This window comes from Ambystoma mexicanum, chromosome 4q, assembly GCF_040938575.1.
Source record: "Ambystoma mexicanum isolate Mex_15411 chromosome 4q, UKY_AmexF1_1, whole genome shotgun sequence".
In the NCBI taxonomy this organism is placed as follows: Eukaryota; Metazoa; Chordata; class Amphibia; order Caudata; family Ambystomatidae; genus Ambystoma; species Ambystoma mexicanum.
The window spans coordinates 430,818,201-430,842,097 of record NC_090928.1 but is presented as its reverse complement, the minus strand read 5'-3'; the positions used below and the strand labels follow the sequence as shown (position 1 = coordinate 430,842,097).

The window sequence follows — 23,897 nt, the reverse complement described above, 5'->3', positions numbered from 1 at the left end:
TCTTACTCCCTTCTCCAAACCTTACACTGCTTTGTGAGTCTAAAGATGAGGAATACGTGGGAGGACACAATCCATTCAAAGAACAAGTTACTTACGCCTGGTAACGTTCTTTCGATGTATTTCTCATCGCTCCTCCCAGCGTACACTGCAGTAACATTTCTGTGCATTTCACCTCGCTCGCCTTCATTTTCTGACGCTGTCTTTGACGCGCTAATGCTGGTAATCCTGTGGGAAGAAGGCGAAAAAAATGAACTGAACTAACAGACGCTGAATGTGTTATTTATATCTGTCATGACCTCGACCTCGAGACGTGGCTCTCGAGAGACAGTCGACCGCATCGACACACAGCGCTCTCTGCTGAAAATGATTCTCCATAGCATCTGACGCTGCAAGGGAAGATATCCAAGGATGAGGAATACGTAGAAGGAACATCCAGTTGAAAGAACGTAACCAGAGGTAAATAGCTTGTTCTACTAACCATTCCAATCACAGTGGCAAATGGTGAGAGAAGCTTTAGTAAATTGAAACTGATAGACCGGCCATTGTGGAGCGCAAGTATATCAGCCCTTGCAATACTGTCAAATGAGTGTGAACTTGTTTAAAAAATGTATTATACAGCAGCAATAATTGCTTTTGCAGCAAGGAGAGTTCCCTAAACATAGACTAAAAATGGACACAAAACTTTAAAAACCAAGACTAGTATATACTGTTTGTGTACTCTGCTTTGTCTAAAGAATTACTGCAATGTTCTTGAATCACAACGTAATAAAAAACTGTTTCATTTGTATAGCGGTGATTTATTGACGTTGGTTAACCGTGGAGTGTGTTTTGGGAGTGGCACGCATGCCAAGTGTGGGCGCATTCTAGAGTTTCACCGTCGGCACCAAATGGACTAGAAACTGCTCTGGCTGCATGGCAGGTCTTCAATTTCAATCCGTTCTTTCTTGAATGATAGACCAGGCAATACAAGTATAGTCCTTTTGAAAGTCCTTCTCTTTGCTTGTTCTTTGCAGTGTCACACAAGAGTTCCACTCTCGCCTCTTTTGTGCATCTGTATGCAGAGCTCTTGTGATACAAAACAAATTGCAATCTGTATTCACCAATATGTCAAACACTTTATATTCGTGTATCGTATACTAACTAGGTCAAGAGGATAATGTTTTGCCTCTACAAAATTGAACATTTTACGGTAGCAGTCAAACTTCAGTTTAACGTTTCAAAGACAGAATTGATATTCTTTGCTTCTGGCAAAAAGGAGGGGTGTGGCTCCTACCTGGAATTCCTTGCCTACCAAGGATGGCATTATTCCAACTTTTGTTTCGACAGTCAAACCTCGTGGAAACTTTCTTTAAGAAGCACCCGCTTCAAGAACATGCTGCCAAAAAGGCTCAAGTTGCCAATTTTCAGCTGTCGTTTAGGAAAATCAAATCATTGGCCCCTTCAGACCTCTTCAGAATGGTGACGCATTTACTCAATCCTGGCCAATTTACATTGGCTGCCGCAGGTTTCTTGCATTTGCTTTAAAATGGGCTGCATTGTCTTTAAAGAGTTGTCCTGCAAAATCCTCCGTATTTAGGAAATAGATTGCGGGAGGTTTCAGAGCAAGAAGGAAACAAGCTATTTTGCGAATGAGTGTCAGGGGTGGACTGGCTTACCGAGAATTCTGAGGTTTTCCCAGGTACCTCTGCTTTAAAAATCACTATTTGCACTAATTTTCTCTCATTGTTCGTGTGTGAGACTCCCAAAACACTACACAAAATGCTTGGGCTTTCTCGCTTGGTGATATGTGTCACTATAACAAACATTTCCAAGGCCACTTGGGGTTCCCCGTCCACCCTTGGCGAATGTCCTTAAAGTGATTAAATCACGCACTGTGAAACAATAATTTTCTGTCTCCCTTGCTTCGGGAGCTCTCTGCTGGATTAACTCAGCATAGCACCATCTGCATTAGAAAATCATTTAAAATGTATTTATTGCCATTTTAGATTGTTTCCTTAAGTAGATCATGACTTATTGAGTCAATGCCCTATTTTTAATTATTTATTTTTTTTTGCTTGTTACTCCGGCCGGTGTTTGCGCAATATATAATGTTTAAATAAAGAAATAAAAATGGGTGCTAAAGGACTTTTTGCGATGAGTAATATGTTGCATATTACACATGCCCGATACATGACCTGTTTCATATGTTATTTATAGATGTACAATTACAGATGTAATTTATTTATACATGGGACCAGTTTCTAAGCGCAAGGCCGGGATTCGACTCTGTATTGCTAAGGGTTGTCATCGGTTGCCCGTGAACTATCCTCCCGGACCTGGGAAACGAAAGCATATGTCAGGGTCTCTCCCTGACACGGGCTATCATGCAATAATCGTGGGTTGCCTTATGTAGTTGAGCACACCAGTATTCGCCATTTTCCCCTTTGGGCTAAGAGTGCTGGAACAGCAGCGGTTAACATTTTCCATTAAAAAGCTCTCGAGTACAGACGTAACACACCCCCTGGCCCGCAAAAGCACCGCTTGGTCCCACCAGAATAGGGGTGCTCATCTGAAGAAGGTGCACCTTTTCCAGACACCCTGCCTCTGCACCAGCTCCTGTTTGGAGGAATGCCTATATACAGAGCCACCGTGACTGGAAGCAAATGTCAAGGTGATCTAAGGCCCTTTCATTGGATGCCCTCGGTGTCGCACTCAAGAGGGCTCTTGAAGGGTAATTTCTGCAGATTAACCACTCATATGGCAGGTACGATTGTCCTGTGGGTCCCAATCTCTGCCACTAGCATTTAGGGTCACTTCCCAGCTCACCTGGACATTCTCCTTCTCAATGCTTAAGTCCTGCTTATGGTTTTTCTTCCACCAGCTCTACTTCTCCTTTCCTGTTAGCGGCACGTTGGGCCAGCTTCATTAATCTGCCTCATGTTTTCCCCCTGTTCTTTTCTTTCCTCCTCTACGGTATTTTCGTCATGCTTCTCCTTCCTCCTCACTCCAAATATCTCTCACCCCTTCTCTTTTCATCTTATAAACTTAAGCATGCTTGCTCCTCCGCTATTCTGTACTCGCCATTATATCCCACTTGCTCCGCTCGACTGGTTTCTCTCTGCCTCCTTTTTGAGCGCTGCCTGTATCCCAGCACCCACCGCATTACGCTGACCCCTCCAGCACCTTTCAGCGGGCCGCTGACCTGCCAAGTAGCTCTGCAGATGACCAGAATCCATCAACTGATGTGCCATTACTTTCAGTCTTTAGTGTGGGTATTGGCAGGGGGAAAGGGTTGGCGTTACAAAGCAGCAAGGCGGAGAGAAACTGGAAAGAGGGAAGTGAGTGCAAGATTAGGAGATGTGAAGCTGCAGAAGAGGTGGGCTGGAGACATCCCAGGGTGGAGGAAAGTATTCTAGAGTAGGATGACTAGGAGGGGAGGTATATAGGTGGAAAGTGAAGGCAAGCGTCCCCAGCCAGCACGATCCTCCCCACAATGAGAGACAATGAAGGACTCTCCCAAATCGGGAATAAGGCCAAGACAGAGTGCGGGTGAGCTTAAATGGGAGTTTATCAATGAGAATATGGCATGCAAAGAACTCTGCAAACTCCGAGAGCGCTCTGTCTGACAATAGCAAAGACAGGCGTATATATTTACAAAAAACTTCATAAGAACCTACACACTATAGGGGGCACAAGTTCGATGGGATTGGGTGGCGATGACTAACTATAGGTGCTGCTGTGATGCGGTTGGCTTTGGCTGGAAGACGTCACTGGTCATCCTCGTGGGTTGGGCTGGGCCTGGCAGGTTGGCTGAGTTCATCCGGGCGGTGTTGTTGTGCCACCGCGGCCAGTGTCAGAGATGAATGTCTTTTCCTGACTTATTTGCCCTAGGCCATGCACACCGCAGTCATTCAGTTATTTCAATATTATCTTCTTTAGTAAATCTTCCAATAGGTTATTCTACAGGTTAATGCAACACAGGAGGAATGTACCTTGTGAGGGGTCTGGCGGTAATGCGTCAGGACATGGTTACCAGAGTCCTGTTGACCGGGGCCATAGGTCGAGGTGCTAAGCTTCAGGGCCTGGGACGGGCGGTACAGGTCTTTCTGTCTTGTTAGAAGTTGTTATGGATGTGCCGCTGTGTGTTGTCAAAGTGTTGGGTGTCCTGATTGCACAGGGCCATAGGTCTAAGATGATCCGGTGGGTTATGGGGTTTACGAGGGGGCGCCTTTGGAAGTGTGTGTTCAGGCAGAGGTTTACTGCTGTGCTGTAAATAGTGCAGGTGGCGGGCCGTGGCCTTGGGTGCTGCAGAGGGGGCTACAAATCTTTGAAGCGGCTCCAGTCTGGTTGGGGGAGGCGGAGTAGCGCAGCGCGGGCCTCTGCTCTCATGTCTTGGCAGCCTTCGCATGGTGGGAGGGGGAATGGCCTTGCATGCATTTCACAAAGGTATCTCCCTCGTGTGTTGCCGATTTTAGGTAAAAACATCACAAACATTTGAACACTCTATAATACTTATTCAAATCATTTTGAAACATGCATTTAAACTTTGCTGGATGTGTCTCGATTATACCCAGTCTGAGCACCTTATTCATACACTATGTTTTAACAACTACAGTATTTAGTTATATGCATATACATTTGCAGTAAGTGAGGTAGTATTGGGGTTGGTGGAGTACATAGAAAGTAACTCGCCACTGTACGTGGCGGAGGTGGCACGTGAGGGGCTTAGACATACACGTGTGACGAGTGCATTCTCGCACACTCTTCACATGTGCCCGTGGTATGGTTACATTCGTTTTCTTGTGTACCCTAGCAGCATCAGTTCAGTTGTGGCGCGGGGCGTGGGGCTTTCGATGATACTTATAAAGAATAATCCCCCGGAAATGCTTTTATCATTTGCACACCACTGCAGGGGTGTGGGTCCTTCACAGCTGGTGTCATGTACGATAATTACACAATTTCACAGGTTTCTTTAGTAAGAGTGGTTGTATGGAGAGGATACATGTGTTAAAAGTGGTTTCTTACATTCATATTTGGGTACCTGTCTGCTTTCAGCAGATGACCATTCTACAGATCTTCCCATTGCCCAGGCCTTACTGACCGGGTCATTGTGGGAGCAGTGATACACTGCGGAAGGTGAACTGTTACAATGTTAATGTATTACGCTAGATCATGCCCGTCTTGTTCGTGGGAACGGGCTTGCAGCGGATCTACCATGGTGTTGCGGAGACAGGGAGGACTGAAACTTTCTGAAGGTGGGGGCCGCGCTACAGCCCGCTGAGCTCACACCATCTTTAGCAGACAAAAAATGGTTTCTGAGGCCTAGCCAAATTTAATACGTGCGGGCAATGTCTTCAGCAGGTGAGCCATCCACCACCTGGTGGTAAGGAGGGGACGCCCGATGAGCCATGGCCCTCACCTGGGGTGGAGATGCAGGCCAGGGGGGGGTCCCTTGGACCACCCCTCCCCTACAAAAGCAAGATCAGAGGAAGATTGGGGGAAAAGAGGACAAAGTCAAGATTTTTGTGAAAAATGATTCACGGCGCAGCAGGATGTAAACACAAAGAAAGGGGGAGAGCAAAATAATATTAACAGATGAAGAGAGAGAGGTTAGAAAAAAGCAACAGCTACAGGGGAAATGTGAGGAAAGGAACAGAATAAATTGAAGGAGGGAGAAAGACATGGAGTAACTGAGAAGTAGGATGGTGGGAAAGAGAAACAAATTCAAATGAGAAAGAGCTAAGAAAGGAAGGTAGGAGAATGAGACAGTATGTCAACTCATGTACAGAATCAGATAAAGGCGAGGAGAGAAGTACATGTAGATGGCATGCAAAGGAGGTTGGAAGACGAGAAGGTGGTTCAGAGGGCATTGAGGAGGCACTGAGTGAGCAGGCGGTATCAAAGAACTGGGGGCAGCAACAGAAAGACCAGCGCTGCCCAGTGGCACTCGCTTTGACAATGCCCACAGCCTGACCATTGGCGAATGGAGAAGGGTGACCATGGGGACAGGTGCTGCAACCTGCTCTGTGATGCATGGCCTTCTGGTGGCATAGGGAGGGTTCCCTGGTCATCCTGCTTCAAGAGGGAGAGAAGAGGAGGGGCATATTTATGGAGACCCCAGTAATGTAGAGGGGTGAGAGTTTGGAGATATAGGAGTGAGATTGGCGATGGTTGAAGAAGTGGGAGTCTGCAGGAGCAGAGGTGTTTGGTGGTGGTGGTGAAAGGAGAAGCAGAGGAGCGAGTAAGACTTGAAGAGGTGGCAACAGAAGCGGCCAAGTGTTGGCATGAAGCCTGGAGACAGGCTAGTGACGCTAGCATCTCAAGCCTATAAGTGATCTCAGAGTGGGGGGAGTAGGTCTGAGTCTGCAGCAAAGTGTCGAGGAGGTGGCTGAAGAGCTGGAGCGAGACAGTGCTCTGTAGCGAGGGTACAGAACGTCCTGTTAGGCACAAGCTTACATAAAGGAGATTCAGAGTGGGATGTAGAGGACCCACCTACATCTTTGGTTAACCCTACATTAGAGCCGGAGTCTCAACCTCATATCCTTTGATGCTTCATTATATACATATGTTTGGGCTTGGGGACTCCTGGTCGAACCCAACTGTTATGGACTCTTGTTCGAAGGCTGAGGCAAAGAGGGCCATGTCGATCAAAGGGGATCGTGAAGTAGACCTAAAATCTCGGGTCTCCCAATCCCTGGCTTGCTATGTCGCCATAAAAAAAAACATGGGGGTTTCGAAGACTACTTGAATTATATCACCCCTAAGCACGACAAGTCTATGTACTTAAAGCTCTGCTTCTGAATCCTGCCTACTGCAGCTCTACTACAGAAATGGGACCCTGGGGCTTCTGCGAAGTGCGTTTTATGTGGTGAGTGTGATGAGGATCTTTGTCATCTAATGTCCTGTTCCCTGTTTCTAAGCCAGTGAGCAAATGCTTACTGAAGCCGCCTTTTGTAAGCTGTGGCCGCAGGACGATCAGCGAAGCCATGAAAATGTGCTTGGACTCTTCTGAGGTTTCTGTAGTTTTTGCTACCAGCAGCTATCTTCAGTGGGTATGGAGGCTGGGTGCGAAGAAAATGAGACCCACCTCCCCCTCCTGCCTCCCATAGCCCTGTTTTAAAGATCTTGTGTAGTTTTGGCTTCTGGTGGCGGTAGGCTCTGTGTTTTCTTTGCAGTCATGACGTCTCATTGATATGATGAATTGATGTTTTTAGTCCCTTTTATGGGTGTTTGTCATGTTTTTGTATATGAACCGTTTTACCTATTGTGGCTTTTATGACTTGTGTCGAAATAATGCATATGAAGATGATCATAGGTGGTGTCAAAAGTGGGTTAATTAGCCTATACTGGGGACCACCCAATGCAAAGGCCTGTTAGTTGGCTTCACAGAAGAGGGGAAGAAAGAGGTGAAGTAATTTTCCCTCATTGCTTCCTGGCAAACCAGTGCTTACAGAGCCACTGGCTCAGTCTGACAATGTATGTGTGATACCTGTGCCCTAAACTACACAATCCGAAGGTGGCTTAGTGCCATCTCAAACAGAACCTGAGGACTTCAGCCTGTGTCCCAAGTTTTTAGGACGATCTGCATTTTGACAGTAGCCACAATAAAACAATCAAAGACCTGAAAGGAATGCAAGAAACTCTTAAAACCCCACATACTGTGATTGACTTTGATTTGAGTTACAGGGGTCAGAGTCCAAAGGAAGGGAGCGAGTGATTGACTGACTACATAACATAATGGGTGTATTTGTAAAGCACACGTTGACCCCCAAAATGACATCTTGGCGCTAATAACAGATGTTTATTGTTAACCGACCTGGGAAGGATGAAGGGCTAAGTGGACCTCCCGGATTCAAACCTGTGACTACGAGGTCAAACACAGGCCGCTGTAGTGGATGCATTAGTCCACAGAGCCACAGACCCAGCTACTGACCTTAAACAAGCTGCCATTGCTCTTCCTGTTCCCAGTCTACCCTTAGCCCGTGACATATTTGTTTTTCAATCTATCTAGTTGTCCCTAGCTTTGCAAGGGGCTCAAATTGTCTGTAGATCCCCGGTTGTGACACCTTCCTAAATGAACATTATTAATAGCGTCAAACACTGTGAATTCAATTTGCCAGACAGGTATTGGCCTCTATAAATGAAGGCGCTATTAGCAAGTTTACATTCTCTGTTGCGATTTTGAAAGCCTCTGCCCAAGGATCAGGCCCCTCAAATTCTCACACACAGCAAGTATGACTAGGACACTGAGATAGAGGCAAAGTGGCTCTATGTAAGAGGAGCTTGTCTTGCAGCATCGGAAGTCAGAGGGTTCTGGCCCCTGTTGATGCATACATCCTGTTATACAGAGCATCTTGGTAGGCTACACCCAGTCCGAGGACAAGCATACTCTTTGGCAAAAACGATCTTCTGTTGGAGAGAGGTTGTTCGGATGAGTCGGCAATAAACACAGACGTGTTTGTGCTAATGTAGCCCTTACCACAGGCACGAGCCAGCTCCTTCCTTTCACAGAGAACAGGACAGGGTCCCGGTGTATTTCTCAGATTTCCTGGACTTCCCACCATATATGTATACTCATGGGCACCCCTGCACATTCCACCCGAGCATTGCCATGCTTCTTTCCTGAGAGTAAATTCTGAAGGACAGAGACGCCCTAGCATTCTGAAGTAATGCATACGAATCATCCAGACCACATTCTCCTAGCAACCAAATACACTTCTCTAGGATGTTGGAAGCAAAATGCCTAGCAGGACAAGCAAGCATCCCACATAGTAATTTAGTGAGGCTTCCCTAACGAAAGGATGTCACAGCAGCTCTACATCAAAGACACGTTGCAAGGTAAAGGTATAAGGGTAGAGCCTGTCATCGTATAGTCTGTGATTCAGTTTATACAATCCGTGAGCTTGGAGCGTGCCACCAACTACTAGCCCATCCTCCAGGCAGTGTCATTGCAAACAAAGACCGTCCTAAGGCCATATGTGGTTGCACTCATTTTCTTCCTAGATTGATCCCTTGTGGCACTGCCACGTTGTGTGGTAGTTTAACACCATGGCAAAATCTTGCAAATATGATGATGCACAAAAGTCAACACCAGTATAAAAACAGTATGGTGTCTTGAAGAGACACATAGCACTTTTACAATCAGTTGCATACACCTTTACAAGTATTGTATTGTATTCATAATTTATATAGCGCCCTTTCCCCATTTGTATGGCCTCGATGCGCTTTTTGGTTGGGACGTCCTCGGGGACCTAAGTCCATGTGTGGGAGATTCTTAGAGTGAATTTTTAAGATGCGTGTGTGTATTTTGCCAGGTTAAGATTTTGATGGGCTGGCTATGCTCCAGTAAGCAGCCCGGAGGTTAGGCATGTGGGCGGGTGCTGTTGGTGGTTTAGGATAGAGTGCTAGTGCCAAAGACTCGATGTGTGCCCAGCAAGACCGAATTTATTTTGTAGGTTGACGCTGTATGCTAATGACAGAGGTGTTGAGGTACGTCAGGGGTTTCGGTGTGGATGACTATGCAAGCTGCTAGACTGGAATCGTATAGCCATAGGTGCACTCTATAGTGCATGGATGGGTGACCATGCCTGCGGCCTCTGTCCACAGAACATGGTGCAAGGTATACATACCTTAAACTTAGTCTTCAATGTCTGTTCCTAGGTCCAACGCGATTGGCTTGTTTCAACAGGTGTGGTCTCCCTAGATTGAGTCTTATCAGTGGGAGAGGGGTCCGAAGGGACAGGTAAGTGATGTATGGTCGTCTGTGGATGAGGGCCAAATTTATCACGGTGTGTCGCTATGAATGCTGCTGTCATCCGTGGAGTTAGAATCACCTAGATTTGAGATAGCTCCTTAGAGGGATAAACGTCTTAAATGTGGTCACAACAGAAAATGCATTAACAGCTAGATTTGAGATACCTGGATAGTAGGTAAAATGGAATAGATATTTTAGGAGTCTTTACAATTGCTAGAAAGTCAAACGAGTCCTTAAAAAAAATCAGAGGTAAGTATTAAAAATTGAACATGTGCCTAAAAATGGTATGCCCCTGTCTGATGAGGCATGCAGAAGGTTTTGGCAGGTAAATCAAATAAAACCATACAGTTAAAGATAGTTAAAAGATGTGTCCACAGACTTTAAAGGGACAAAGGCTGGATGCAACTTGCCCTTAGTTTGAAACAAAAAGGGATTTCCAGCATGTTGCACGCGCTGGAGCAAAAGAAACCTGCAGTCTGAATAGGCTAGTGGACCCCACCAGAGACGTGCCAGGTACAGGTCCGACGACCAGAGGCCTGGGAAAGAAGAGTTGCCGAGATGGAGTAAGAGCTCTCTTGCAGTAAGTGTTATGAGCTTAAAGCTCGACTGCAGGCTAAGACCCAAGAGAACAATACCAGTGATGGATCGAAAGTTCTTTAGGACTGACCGTGGACTTTGGAGGTCATTGCAGGCAGTCGAAAAGTCCCAAAAGGAGTGGATCCAGAGGTCTGTTTTGCCATACAGACAGAGCCCTTGAAAATGTCTGGATTCTGAAAATGCAACTGACTGTTAGGCACCGCCCTCAAGGTGACTCACAAGGAGCTGGACACGAATGAATGCATGGCAGCTTGGAAGAAATGCCAAGGCGCAAGACCAGGAAATGGCACAGATAAAAAGCTAATCCTCTAGCCAAAGAAAAACCAGAGAAAGATCTGGTCGAGGCCCTGACCAAGGAGGAGTCAGTGAGTGAAAAAGTGGAGGTCCTATCTAAGGAAAAGGAGAGCGTGAGCCGCAAGAGTGGCTAGGGCACTTACCGAGGAGAAGACAAGCTGGAAGATTGGCCTAGGCAATTACCCTGGGATACCATAAGCTAGACCAGTGGCCTGGACACTAACTCGGGGAGAAGACAATACCCTTGTAGATACTAATTTACACTGTGGAGGATGCTTTCAAACCCCAGCGGACTACCGTCCACCCTGACAAAGTAAATACATCTCTTTTAAATTAGAATCCCTTTTTATATGTTTTTTCTAACGACTTGAAACAGCTGCCGTCCTTTATCAATTCCCCCTTTGCTGAATATGTGTTTTGTGCTGACATTATTAAGAAAGTTGTTTTTTGATAAATGTTTTGTCAATCGATGTCACCACAGAATACCCAAACAGGGTACAAGAGACTAATGCTGTTCCCTGCAGAAAATAGTCCATGCCTTTGTAGCTCTGAACAGTTCAATTCAGTCCTTAGCCCCAGAAGTGTCTCTTAGGTTCTGTTTGATCAGACCCTGACATATGTGTTCTTGGAACATAAAGGTTACTTTTTGAGAGTCATAGTTCTAAATGCATTGAAACGTAAATAAATGGTAAATAAATGGGTGCTGGTTCTTGGGCGCATATTGATCATTTCTGTCTAAAGGAGCCTTGGTGGGGTGGCGACATAACAGGGGCTCCTAAGTTTGGATTAAGGGGATCAGCACAGTTGGAGGTGTTGATAGTGGTTGCCCACTTATTGTGCCCATGTGTTTAGGGTTACCAAGTATACGCAGACTCGTGGCCTCTGATAGCATCCGTAGGGAAGCTGAACGGTCTTCTTTTGGCATTTACGGAGAGTTTGGCCTGTTCCAGGGAAACCAGGTGCACTTGTGTGTATGAATGTATGTGAGGTATGAATATCGTGCGAACCTAGCCAGCAAGCATCCGAGCACCTTTCACGGTCGAGTAAACATAAGACAGTCACATCATTCCTGGCAGGTGAGCAATGAAACCCGACAGTTAATTTCTTTTACAGCTGGAAATTCATGAAGATTCTTGGACATCATGGTATTCAGTGTTATCCCAAACTGTAGGCGAGCTGGCGCTGTGTGGCTATGTCTTCCACAGTGCAAGGGCATAATGGCAGAAGGCTAGTCATCTTTTAATTTGGCATTTCTTGTTTTCTAGTTCTCTCAAAGTCATGACATGTGCTATTGGGATGGTCGCAGCAAGGGTTGATTTCACATAGTCATGCCAGTCCTTGCTCGCTGTGCTTGGAGAGGCACAGCTTCACCTCACTGATGAGGCCCGACTAGGCCTAAACACTTGTCTGTGGTTGCAGATGGTACTCTAGTTCAGCGGAGAAGTGCCTGGCATTTCGGTGCAGAACTACCTGAGTGGGTGGGACCAGACTGCTATGCAAATGGATATTTCGCCTCCGTGACAGGTACAGTGAGCTAAAATGTGGTTGTAGACCCTCTTGAGTAGGCACCTTCCCATAGAACAGGTTATTTGGCCATGTGTGTTCTCGCTAGAGGGGTTCCCAGACCTTTTACTGTCTTTAATCAGACCCAAAGGGTGAAATCTGAAAAACTGTTTTATCCACCGAACGTTGCAAGCAATGGTTTTACTATCACTGGACACAGTTCATTCACAAAAGAGTTGAAACGTTTGTCCCTGTGTTTCCCCACCCTTTCAGTCACACTAGAGGAACAAGAGACATGGACGCAGCACCAGTGGGGGGTTCAGAAGGGAGGAGTGCATTCCAAGATGGTGGACATGCCAGTTATAGACATGGTCCAGCCTCCTAAGAGCAAAGCAGCACCAGGTGTATTCAAACGGCAACCTATCACAGACCTATCACAAATACAGGTCTCGGGTGCAGACCCTCACTAACCATCCCACCCAGGAGCCTGTGCACTACAATAGTCAAAGGCATCCATACCGACTGGGACACATAGCAGATTATAAGTAAGGTTACCAATTGTTTGGTATTTATTTATTCTACGTTTCCGTCTGTAAATACTGGAGGGGGGGTATCTGTACTCCTGCTCTCTATATGGCAGAGTAGAGGCACCGAATACCCCAGCCAAGATTGTCTATTTGGTATCGTGGACAAGCAATCAAGGCTTAAGCTCTCAGGATGTTACCTAGAGACAGTTCTGTGTGAGGATCCCCCCACCTGGGCAACCTGTAAATAAAGATCTAACACAAGCCCAGTCCATATATCATCTATTAGAGTCTTATCTCCTTCTATAACAGTTCTACCACCCCAAGGTACCTGTTTTAGCAGAGTTCGACGTTGGCTCGTCGATGGATCCTACTTGAGTGACCCCCTTTAAGGCAGGAGTCACAGATCATCACAATCCCACACAGAAAAGGGGTACAACGGCGTCGAGGCAGCAGCTACGGTCCTGATGGTGCTTGTCGACGATCGGTCGTGGACGTCCATTGAAGATGAGACATGTGTGGCACCTCGACAATGATAGTTTGTTGCCGCAAAGAGTTACTGAAGAACTTTGGCCCAGCAATGGCGTCAGGTTGTCAGCAAAACTCTTTCCGAAATGCATTGGCCCATCTAATGGCACCTGCACCAATCGAGATATCATAATATCAGAATTCTACGAATAAAATTCCGAAAGTTCTTTTGTAAATATACAGTTTTTGAACTTTTTTTGAAGATTTGAATATATACTTTATATAAGTGAATATACACCACATCATAGTGGTTACGGAAGTGCAGCCCACACCGTTGGCTTCATAGCCAAGGTCCTTGAACTTTTGTCTACCCAAGTGCTACTTCACAGAGGCACTTTATTAGTGGGTTTGCACCCAAAACATTACTGACTTGTGAATAATAATCCAACAGACTGTGAAATCAACATAGGTTGTGCACACTCAAACTCCAGTATCCTATCAGGAATCAACAACTTCCAATGGCAGGGCCTTGGTACCCCAAAATGGAGGATTCTCAGAGCACCTGTGAAATTCAGCATGGAGCTGTCACCAGCCCATACCCTACTCTGGGGCCACACAAAGGTGCCCAAAAACATACACTAGGGGTACAGGTTTGTACCCCCACCCAAGGGTCTGTTCAATAAACCAAAAAGAGGAAGAGCTGCACTGCCAGGAGTCCCTGCAAAAAATAACACAGAAAACACATGATAAAAGGACTTCAGGACAAGGACATGGAGGCCATGTCCTTCCAATGCATTTCCAGCATCACACCGTCTGTGTACATATTTATTTTGTAGTCATTTTTATCTGTATTCATCCACATTTATATTTGCTCTCTAAAAAGTATGTTGCAACTAGTGCTAGTCTGTATGTCTTTCTAATTAAAATTGTAGCACTTTGATGCCTGTAACGGGAAGTTCACCTTAAAAACAAATCAGCTGCTCCTTCTGCTAATGTGTTAAACATGACTGTAGTCCTTTAAACAACTTCAGAGAAATACATCCTGTGTTTAGCATCGCCAGTGTGTTACGTTGCCGAGCCATTGGCTTGCAAGGCATAATTGACACCTTAAATGGCTAACAAGACACATGAATTTCCATTTTCTGCCTTTTAAAAATAAATACTGAAAGTAAACCGAGTGGTTTCCATCTTTAATGTGTACAAATCAGCAATAACAAGTAATCTTTAAGTTCACACTGCATATTGAAAGAGCTGTGTTTCGAGGCTGCACATAGACCTAAATAAACTCTTGATCCCTCTGATCGAAAAGGAGTTCAAGGGCCCTAGATGAAATCGGGCCGAGGGGGCTGATGAACAAGAAGCACTCAAGGTCAGGGGCTTACGTTTTTTAAGATCCATTTCTATTTCCTTAATAAGACAGACACTCTGCCCGAGGTTAGTGTAGAGCTCCGGGGGCTATAGGATTGTGGAGCTCACCTGAAGCTTCCTGCCAAATTGCTCCTGTAGAGGAGGAGCCAAGTACCCCCTCCAACTGCCCCACCCTTATTAACTATAGAGTGGGAACCAAAGTTTGTGACGTATGCGGAACAGTTGAACCAGCAAAGAGCAGAGTGTGGACTCTGTGCAGTACCCATAAGAGTACCAGTACCTAAGAGAATATGGGGGGCAAGGCACCCATTGCGAAAACCGTACCTGAATGCAAGACAATAAGATGGCCATTTGAGTGAGATTCCTGAAGAGGCAGAGCAGATCAAAGGCAAGGATGAATGGTGACCTCACACAGAAAGAGATGACGCACATAGAAGAGATACAGAGACCAGAGAATGTAAATATTCTATAAGGCATCAAGTAAGTACCAAGGATTAGTGACATCTTGGGATCAAGGTGAATAAACCTACGCCACAGACACAGATGAAGACATTAAGATAGTTTATACGTGTACAGATGCCACAGAAACGCAAGCAGCAAAGTAATCTTGAAAGCTAGCTTCAAGCTTTATAGTAAATAAATCGCGGCAAGCGCCAATATATACAGATGCATATGGCCAAATAAAAGATGGATGTTTCCACTATGCATTATAAAGCAGTGCTGAACATGAACGAGAAGGCCTCACTTCAGTGTGTCGCAATTAAAAGCAATTATAATAACAAATGAATCCCAGCAGAAGGAGTTGGATGAGCCAAGAAGCCAAACAGGAATTGGCTTACATTGGATACAAATTATTTGAAGGAACAAGAGGCTCCCGTTCAGAAGGCTTGACAAAACAAAAGGCATCAGAGGACTATAGGACTATTACAAACTAATATTAAATACACAGAGGCTCGATTTTATGGTGTCCAGTCACGTGGAGGGAAGAAATTGGACGATCGAGGTGGTCACACCTACTCACGAGGGCAGGCTGTGCCTTCACTCCTTAAAAATTCTCAGAGCACAGTACAAACTCAAGGCCAAACTTCAAAGCACTAATTGACACTGGACCATTTAGGTGATAATCAATTGAGATATTAATTGGTGGTAAACTAGTGTTATAACGAACCTACCAGCACCTGGACATTCAGTCTGCATGCTGCTAGACGTAGGTGGAAAAGTACTGACGGGAGTTAGAAGCCAACCAATTGTAGAGGACCGTGTAATCTAGGGTCCTATATTTTGTGTAGCCAATGGAACTACGTGTATTTAGTGATGTTCATATGTAAAAGCAAGGAGATATCGAGGCTGAGTACCACAAAAGGAGAAACAGGCTATAAAGATTCACAGATATTTATTACTGCGCAGTTACAAAGAAACACAGATCTGATACAGATAGCTGTCTGGCTCTCGACACCCCGCAATGAGTACCAGCCCGTCAGAGTGAGGAAGGAGATTGCTGGACATCTAAACATTTACATTTTTATACATTTCCTACAATATTGTCCAGCACCTCTGCAGGTTAATAATCTGCGGTCTAGAGTTTGTGCCGAGTTCACATATAGCTCATACAATAATATGCACATGGATTACCTAGGTTTGTGTTTCCAACAAGTTACAATGGCGAAGTGTATTCGTGGATTTAGCAGTGAGCCTTAGTACATATCCCTTCACAATGTAGTTCTGCCAGTGTCCATGCTCGACATTTACATAACATTGTCCTCTGTGTATTCGTGGATGAGGCTTATTAGTGCAGACATTCCAGGGACAAGTCATGCTTGGGGCAAGGTCTCATTACCTAGCCTAAACAGTCGGCCCTTGGACAGTCTAACCATTAACAAAGGCTCAAAGGTCGGGAAGGCTCGGTTGCAAGTTAGAAACACAGTCCACCATTTTAGAACAGAGAATCACATACGAACAGAAATCAAAATGGCAGACAATTCTAAAATGTCTGCAAAGTCGAATCTAAAATCGTAGCTTTGCAACGCGGTTTTCTTTGCAGAGCGACTAGGCTTAGGCCAATATAACTAGAAAGGAGGCACGATATGAGTTCCCGTTTAGCACATAGTGGCAACTTTGTGGGAGGGATACGTTGCCCAACCTGATGTTAAGTACCCTATCACTCTTCTTCACGGTTCTATACTGATATGGAACTTATACTAGATATTCACTTGGAGCCAGTCACTCCCTCCAATAGGTTTTGTAGTTTGCCACATAGGTAGTGACGCAAGTCAATATGCCACTGATGACGAATATATGCAATATAACCTCAGTTTCTACTAAAATGAGTTGAGTAAGAGGATCGAACGAATGCTGATGTTCGTTGTACTCCCAGTTTTATATACTTGTTAATAAAACCGACTCCCCTTTTGCCAAACTACCTGAGCCGTTTTGATTATTGATGTATGAATACAATCTGCTTCACCATCCATCTCCAGGGTATTGCTACTCATCTTAAAGGGCTGGACGACCCAGTTCACTCCATTTCAGCAATCTTTGTATTGGTCACTTTAGGGACTTGGCATCCTACCATTTAGGTTCAGGGGTTTGTTTTTATAATTCCAATCTGTGGGCAACCTAACTTGTATTTGTCAATTTGCTAACTGAAATAGCTTTTCCAAGTTGCCTGCTCTTTATATAAAAGCAGGGCTAGTGAGATGGTTTGGCCGTGCCAGTGACCCACTGCTGGTTAACTCTAGGAAAGCCCTCAAAAGCATTGCTTGTTGGCTGTGGTGCCACGCCTGCCATTATCAGCAATGAAAGACGAAGTTCCCACCTTAACCATGAGATGTCTTTAGGGAGACCAGCAGTAGAGCACTGACAAGACATGTTGATTCGACTAGGTTCTGTCGAGAACCCAAGAGGAGCTTGGTAGTGGCAGAGGCCACTTTAGGGGTAGGACAAGTTATATACAAGACCCTTGCATTTGGCAGCTTTGACAATAGACACCGTAATAGTAGCTGAGACAGCTTGAAGACTTTGTGCTGCCTTCAATCCCATTCAGCGCCTGCTCCAATTTAAAGAAATCACTTAAAACAACATGTTTTTATTGTTCTTCATTGAAGGCTTCTGCCGATGCCAATTTGAAATCAATCCTGCTTAAAACCATCTCCGACAAGCCTTCATGCACACAATATGACTAGGGAAGGCTGCTCATTCAATCTGAGGCTCTTGCAGTCTGATGCACATCAGTGAGGCATTCACCTAGCCACCCTGTTGAGATTATTAGACGTAATGAGACATGATGTTCATGTGCTTCCTCTCCAGTGAACTGTGATCCATATCAACTTCAAATTTAACTTTTCTTTGTGTGCCCATCTTGTGGCCCGGCATGCATATCCATCTGCTAAAAAAACGCCATAAAGACCTTATTGGGTTCTCAGAATAAACCTTTATTCTACGCACCTATACCTAATTTGGCATTGTATTGGGATTGGTTTAGATTTGACAGCTGGGACCTCTGGTCAAAACCTTGATTCTGACCAAACTGCCTAAAATGAAAGCCAAGGATATAACAGCAAGTTTTGGTTCTACCTCAGTAGTTGTGAGGGGGTCGGGGCTGTTGTGGGGATGCAGGGGATCGCATGCTTCATGTTTTCTCTTCTCTTTGTGCTTACTCAGAGGCATCCTCAAACCAAATTTGCACAAGCACGGAGCAGGCATTATTCAGTTATATTGAAGGAAGACTATGTGAACACAAACAGACATTTTCCCGTATTTGGCTCAAAATTGGAAAGGGATAAAACCATATGCGTTATGGGCAATCTGTACAGGTTAATTTAGTTTGCTGTGTGGCAGTTTCTACTGATGTCAATGTAACACCCCTGATTAACAAGACTCCATATACAAAGTGTGTAAAGTTCATGATGTTGCATGTACTATTATTTTTATTTATAATTTTCCTAAATTGTCTTGGCAGGTTGAAGAAGAAGAACCTACTGGATTTATCCGCTTTGAAAGATTTCTTCCACTGATGACAAAAGTATTACTGGAAAGAAGGTAAATTGTAAAACACACCTTGAGGGTGATTATATTTTGGAAAATGCTGCAGATTTTGTAAGGTTATGTAAGGATTCACTTCAGTTGTATTGCATATTTTTGAATGGGTGACACATTTTAATATTGTTGTTAGGACAATTTTTCTAAAGCCCTAACAGACTTCAGAAAAACCATATCTGAGGCAGTACATACGCCACTGTCTTAGTATAAGGCTGTACAACCTAGGGATGGAGGTAGCCAGGCTTATCATAGGAGGGAGAGAGGGCTGTAGCTCAGTACAGAGAAATTGTAGCATACATATGGACATATGGTCCAAACAAACAATGAAACACTATGCATTGTAAAAATAAAGGGTTTATTTAAATAAATGTAGACCAAAATACCTATTGGGTAAGTAAGTACTATAACATCATATAAATACAATCATAAAAACCAATTCAATACCTATGGTATGCAAACCAATGTATAACATTATTTAGAGGAGCAAGAGGCAAGTCAAGTTAAGTCAAACCTAAGGTTATACATTCAGGATAGTAATATGATTCTTGTGGAATAAGACCAGGATAGATATACTTTTAGAATACAATCAGTATTTCAAGGGTAGTTGACCCGGTCAGTCATGCATGACACTCAGTTATGAAATCCTGTAATAAACCAACCCTCCTACAAGTATACACTTTGCAACATTACTTTTTAGAACTCGGTTCAGAGCTAGGAAAACAACTTGTATACTTTCTGGAGGGGTCTCAAGCTAATCAATGATAAGTATGAACACTCCATTTATTTTAGAATGCACTAAGCAAAGCAGGAAAACAAAACCCCATTACACTTTAAGAAAGACACACTGGCCCTCATTACAAGTTAGCCGTTCTGGATTTCACAGTGCCGGTAAACCCGTACCGGCACAGTTTACCGGACCATCTCATTCTGACCAGCGATGCCGGAAACACCATCACTGCAAAGCGACCCCCGCGGTGTGGACGTAAAGAGTGGGACGACTCGCTGGCGCACCCCCAATCACTGTCAATGCGCAACACCGGGCACATTACGAGTAGCACGGACACAGAAACACCTCCATGATCATGCGTACCGCCAGCACCGCGAACATGGCGTTGCACAGTGGCAGGTGAGCTGAAACAGGCCGCAGGTGTGCACAATAAGGCCAGCTGCACATCATCGGCCACTGGGAGCCTACAAAAGGGCCACGCCCACACCAAAGCCACCTTCCAACACAACCATGCTGTCAGCCACCCTAGCAGCATTTGGGATAGGGAAACCTGCAAGCAGCAGTGCAGATTGAGGCAGAGGAGGAGGCGTAGGCACAGGAAGCAAATCAGGAACCCGGTGGCCATCCAAAACATCAATGTGCAGCAGGTTCTACCCCGCAGGCAGCCAGCAATACCCTGCATCAGGGCCTCACCTTGGAACCTGACCCTATGTCAAATCCACACATTATACCAGCTTGACAGGACCTCAATCATATCTATCGTCACCCTCATTGAAGAGGACATCAGCAGCCGCATCGGCATCCAGACTACAACCCCCCCACCCCCCACTGAAGGTAGTCTCCGTACTGCATTTCCTCGCCACCGGAGCCTATCAGCCCACTTTTGGGGAGCTGCACGGGCGGTCACAACCCTGTTTTCCCAGGATACTGGTCCAGGTACTGGATGCGCTGCTGCGCCATGCATCAGAGTACATTTCCTTACCCCGCACCCCATTCATTGCCACCAAAGTGGCCTTCCATGCCATTGCGGCCATGCCTAATTGCATTAGATTGCATGCACGTGGAGTTGCCTGTCAGACATGCAATTGAGGCGGTGTACCGCAATCGTAAGCAATTCCACTCACTGAACGTCCAGATGGTCTGCGATGCCCAACAAGTGATCACATATTGCTGTGCACGTTTCCCGGGCTCCACACACAACTCGATGGTCTTGCAGAATTCAACATTGCCACGCTACAAGGAACGTTTTGCGGGACAAAGCACATGGCTGTTGGGTGAGTACAACTGCCAATGCAATGACCCCTGTGTATTAGGGGTGGGAGGGGGGGAATAGTCGAGGCCCACGATGTCCCAGGCAGTTGGGCGAGCACAACTGCCAATGCATGACCCCTGTGTATTTTGTGGGTGGGGGGGAAATAGACCAGCACCAGAATCCACACATCTCACCGCAGCAACTTGAAAATTGCCTCATGCCATGTCACGCAAAAACATGCCCTGCCTATCTCCATGTGCACCCTAGCCATGGGGTGGCAATACATACAATATCAACCTGAGGATGTGAGTCCCTCCCCCGCCCAATGTACATTTGCTACTCCCATGCACACGATGGGCGCATCTCGTGCTGTGTGCAGTGGTCACATCTTTGCAGTGATCTGTGTCTGCCTGATGCAGATCTGCCCATCACATCACAATGCCGGAGTCACCCAGCACATCTGAACACATAAACATTACAATGATTGGAACATGTTCTTGCCTAACATCACTCCACGAATTTAAGCATCACAGACCCCAGAATGGAAATGTGATCCAAGTGTGCTCAATAGACGATTCATACATCGGATTACCAGACGGGTCATCAGTGGACTGCATCTGATTCAGACAGTAATACCACGAACAGTAACATGTGCCCTTGCCTTCACTCTGTTAGTGCCCTCCCTGTCTAACACGTTTAAAATAAATAAAACAGACACTCCCTGGACAGGGAATAAGGCACAAAAGCGTAGGCTGCGGGAGTTCCAAGCAAGGTTTATGTAAATCTCTGAGAGCGCTCTGACCACATACAAGTTATAACACATTTATATAATGTTTCTACAAGTTGACATATGATGCTACGTTGGACCAGGATTGGTCAGCCGTGATGGTGGCTTAGGTGTGGGCATCATCTCTTCCTCCGGGTTGGGTGCTGGGTTGGTGGGAGGATTGACGTCAGACATTGTGCTCCGGATGGGTGAAGGTCAGGTCGCTTGTGAAACACGGTGGTCACTATCTAAGCTAAGAAAATACATTCTGAATAATGCATGCACTAAATAACAGTTGATCAAAAAGACTTTTAGTAGTATCTCATGTCGTTATACAAATCACTTAGGGGGAGGGAGGGAGTTACACCATCTATACATGTGGGTTACACAGGTCACAGGTTTAAAGGCCTTGACCACTATAATACTGTCATTAAACTATAGGGTTAGTCTCACAAGAATCTCAGGTATGTGGCACTTGTTAGTATTGGGCACGATATACTGCACAAGGGTCTGTTGGGTGGGCTTATAGCGAGGTTGGCAGTCTGGCACATGAAAGGGATGCCTTGCAAGGACACAGGGTTAGGACGGCAATAAGTTTCTACTGGCGAGGGTAAGAGGGCAAGGACACTTTTGTGGAGATGGACGAGCTATGTGCTTAGCTCATGTTGGTTCACATGCAGGACAGTGATCTCAGAGGAAAAGGGATGTGTTACATTTATTATTTGTTGCAAGCAGCTCCGGCCTCAGCGTGAGAATGGAGCCGCAGAGTTTTCCAGTTGGAGTGAGGACGAGGGTGGGGGCCATGTGCTCCGAGCTACAGTGGCAGGCAGAAAGGGAGAGATGCATTTTGTACTATCGCAGTGAGGCCTAGTTACCAAGATGGAGTCGAAAGGGGGTACAGAAAATGGATGCCCTGTGTCCTGCTCGATGGTCCATCTACACGAATATAACCAAAAGTTAGTATTGCATAAGGGCTAGGGGCGTACCCACCACTAGAGGCACTTGGTCCGAGTTTTGTACTGAGAAGTGATGGTAGCGAGAGGCCCATTGGCCCCTCGCTCCCACACAACTCCCCTGCAGGTGATGCTGGATATGCACTCACGCAAGGCAGAGCCACGGAACTGGCATGAGGAGACCTACAACCGGGCACACGTGGCGTGATAAAGCGGACCTTTGGACTGCTGAAGGCCAGGTTCCGCTGCCTGAGCAGATCATGTGGCACATTGAAGTACAGTCCGGTGAAGACAGAGAAAATAGTACTTGCATGAGCCATGCCACACAATCTGTGCATACGCAGGAACATTCCACTGCCCCCGGACATCGAGGCAGCCGATGATGATGATGATGATGATGGGATGGGTGTACTACGAGGCCGGGGTGCCATTGATGGACAACATGCACGTGCAGCACTCATACTCCATTTCTTCTGATACACTTCCTATGCACATTCAACACTTCATGTGGTAGCACTACAGTAAATGGTTTGTATACACACGAAATGAGATTGTCCACTCGTCATTTGCATTCTCACACCATTGTATTTTAGAATTGACAGGGGAAACAGGTATTGGATTGCAATGAAGTACACACGTGCCCCCCCCACCTCCCCAATGTACTCACCAACCAGGCCCAAACTGCCTAACCCCACTAAGGTTCACCCCTACCGACCCCAACGTACCCACCCACCAACCCGGACCCCATCACAAATAGTGGGACAACAGTTCTGGAATGCACAGCCTATTTTTGGCCGCGCTTGGTTGTCCTTTCCAGAGGCTCCTGCCAGCCGTGATGACCTCCTAGGAGGGCTGCTGGTCACTGAACTCGAGAGTGTGCTGCTGGCGGATGGCAAAGCAGGGTTTGTTGGTGGCACACAGCCCAGGAAAGCCTGCTGGGCACCCAGCATTGTTTCCGCAATGTTGGACATAAGGTTGTTGCCATCCCTGACCCGCCGTGATATCACCATGTTTGTCGTGGCAAACCGCCCGATCGCATGCGAGAGGCAGCGCACAGAGGTGTCAGTGCTCTCTGGTTGTATACGGGCCTCCTCCCGTTGCAGCCTTGACTCCTGGAGCTGCTGCTCGACAAGCTGCGTCAGACTTGCCTGGTGCTCCTCGATGCGCTGTAGGCGGGCGCAAGAGTTCCTGGATGAAAGGTGTGGGGGGGCACAATGGACTGTGTAGTCCCATGGGGCTGAATATGGCCACCTGTTCTGGTGTGGTATTGCCCCCGTCATTCGCATTTTCGGGTGCGTCAGCGCCCTTTTCTCCAGCTGCACTTTCAATGCTGGCTGTGTCATTGTCGCAGTCTTGCCCACAGGCAGTTATGGGTGCAATGGAAGGGGCCGCAGGTGTATTTGGCATTGCCACATGCTGGACTGCAGCAGGCACAGCAGGGATGGTGGTGTCCGTGTCGTCGGGCACCATCACCGTGGCGGATGCTTGTGCTGCAGTGGCGTCCTGGGATTGCCTTGTCCGATGGCCTTGTGCAGTCCCCCTTGCCGTTGGCTGTTGTGCTGAGTGTTAGGCAGAAACCTGTGCAGTTCCCTCTGGGACCACTGCAAAAAGTTAAAGTCTACAGGAATTAGCAGTAAACCCAATTGGTAGCAGGTAGCAGTCTGCACCACCCAG

The 23,897-nt window shown here is 46.1% G+C and overlaps 1 protein-coding gene across 4 annotated transcripts in view; it reads left to right on the top strand.

Moving 5' to 3' along the window:
* EFCAB2 (EF-hand calcium binding domain 2) overlaps positions 1–23,897 on the top strand; it is a 337,580-nt gene that overhangs the window by 135,250 nt on the left and 178,433 nt on the right. For all 4 annotated transcript variants that reach the window (XM_069608005.1, XM_069608007.1, XM_069608004.1 and 1 more), the window contains exon 4: positions 18,446–18,525. In XM_069608005.1, coding sequence (XP_069464106.1) covers positions 18,446–18,525 — 80 coding nt within the window. The remainder of the gene's footprint in view (positions 1–18,445; positions 18,526–23,897) is intronic.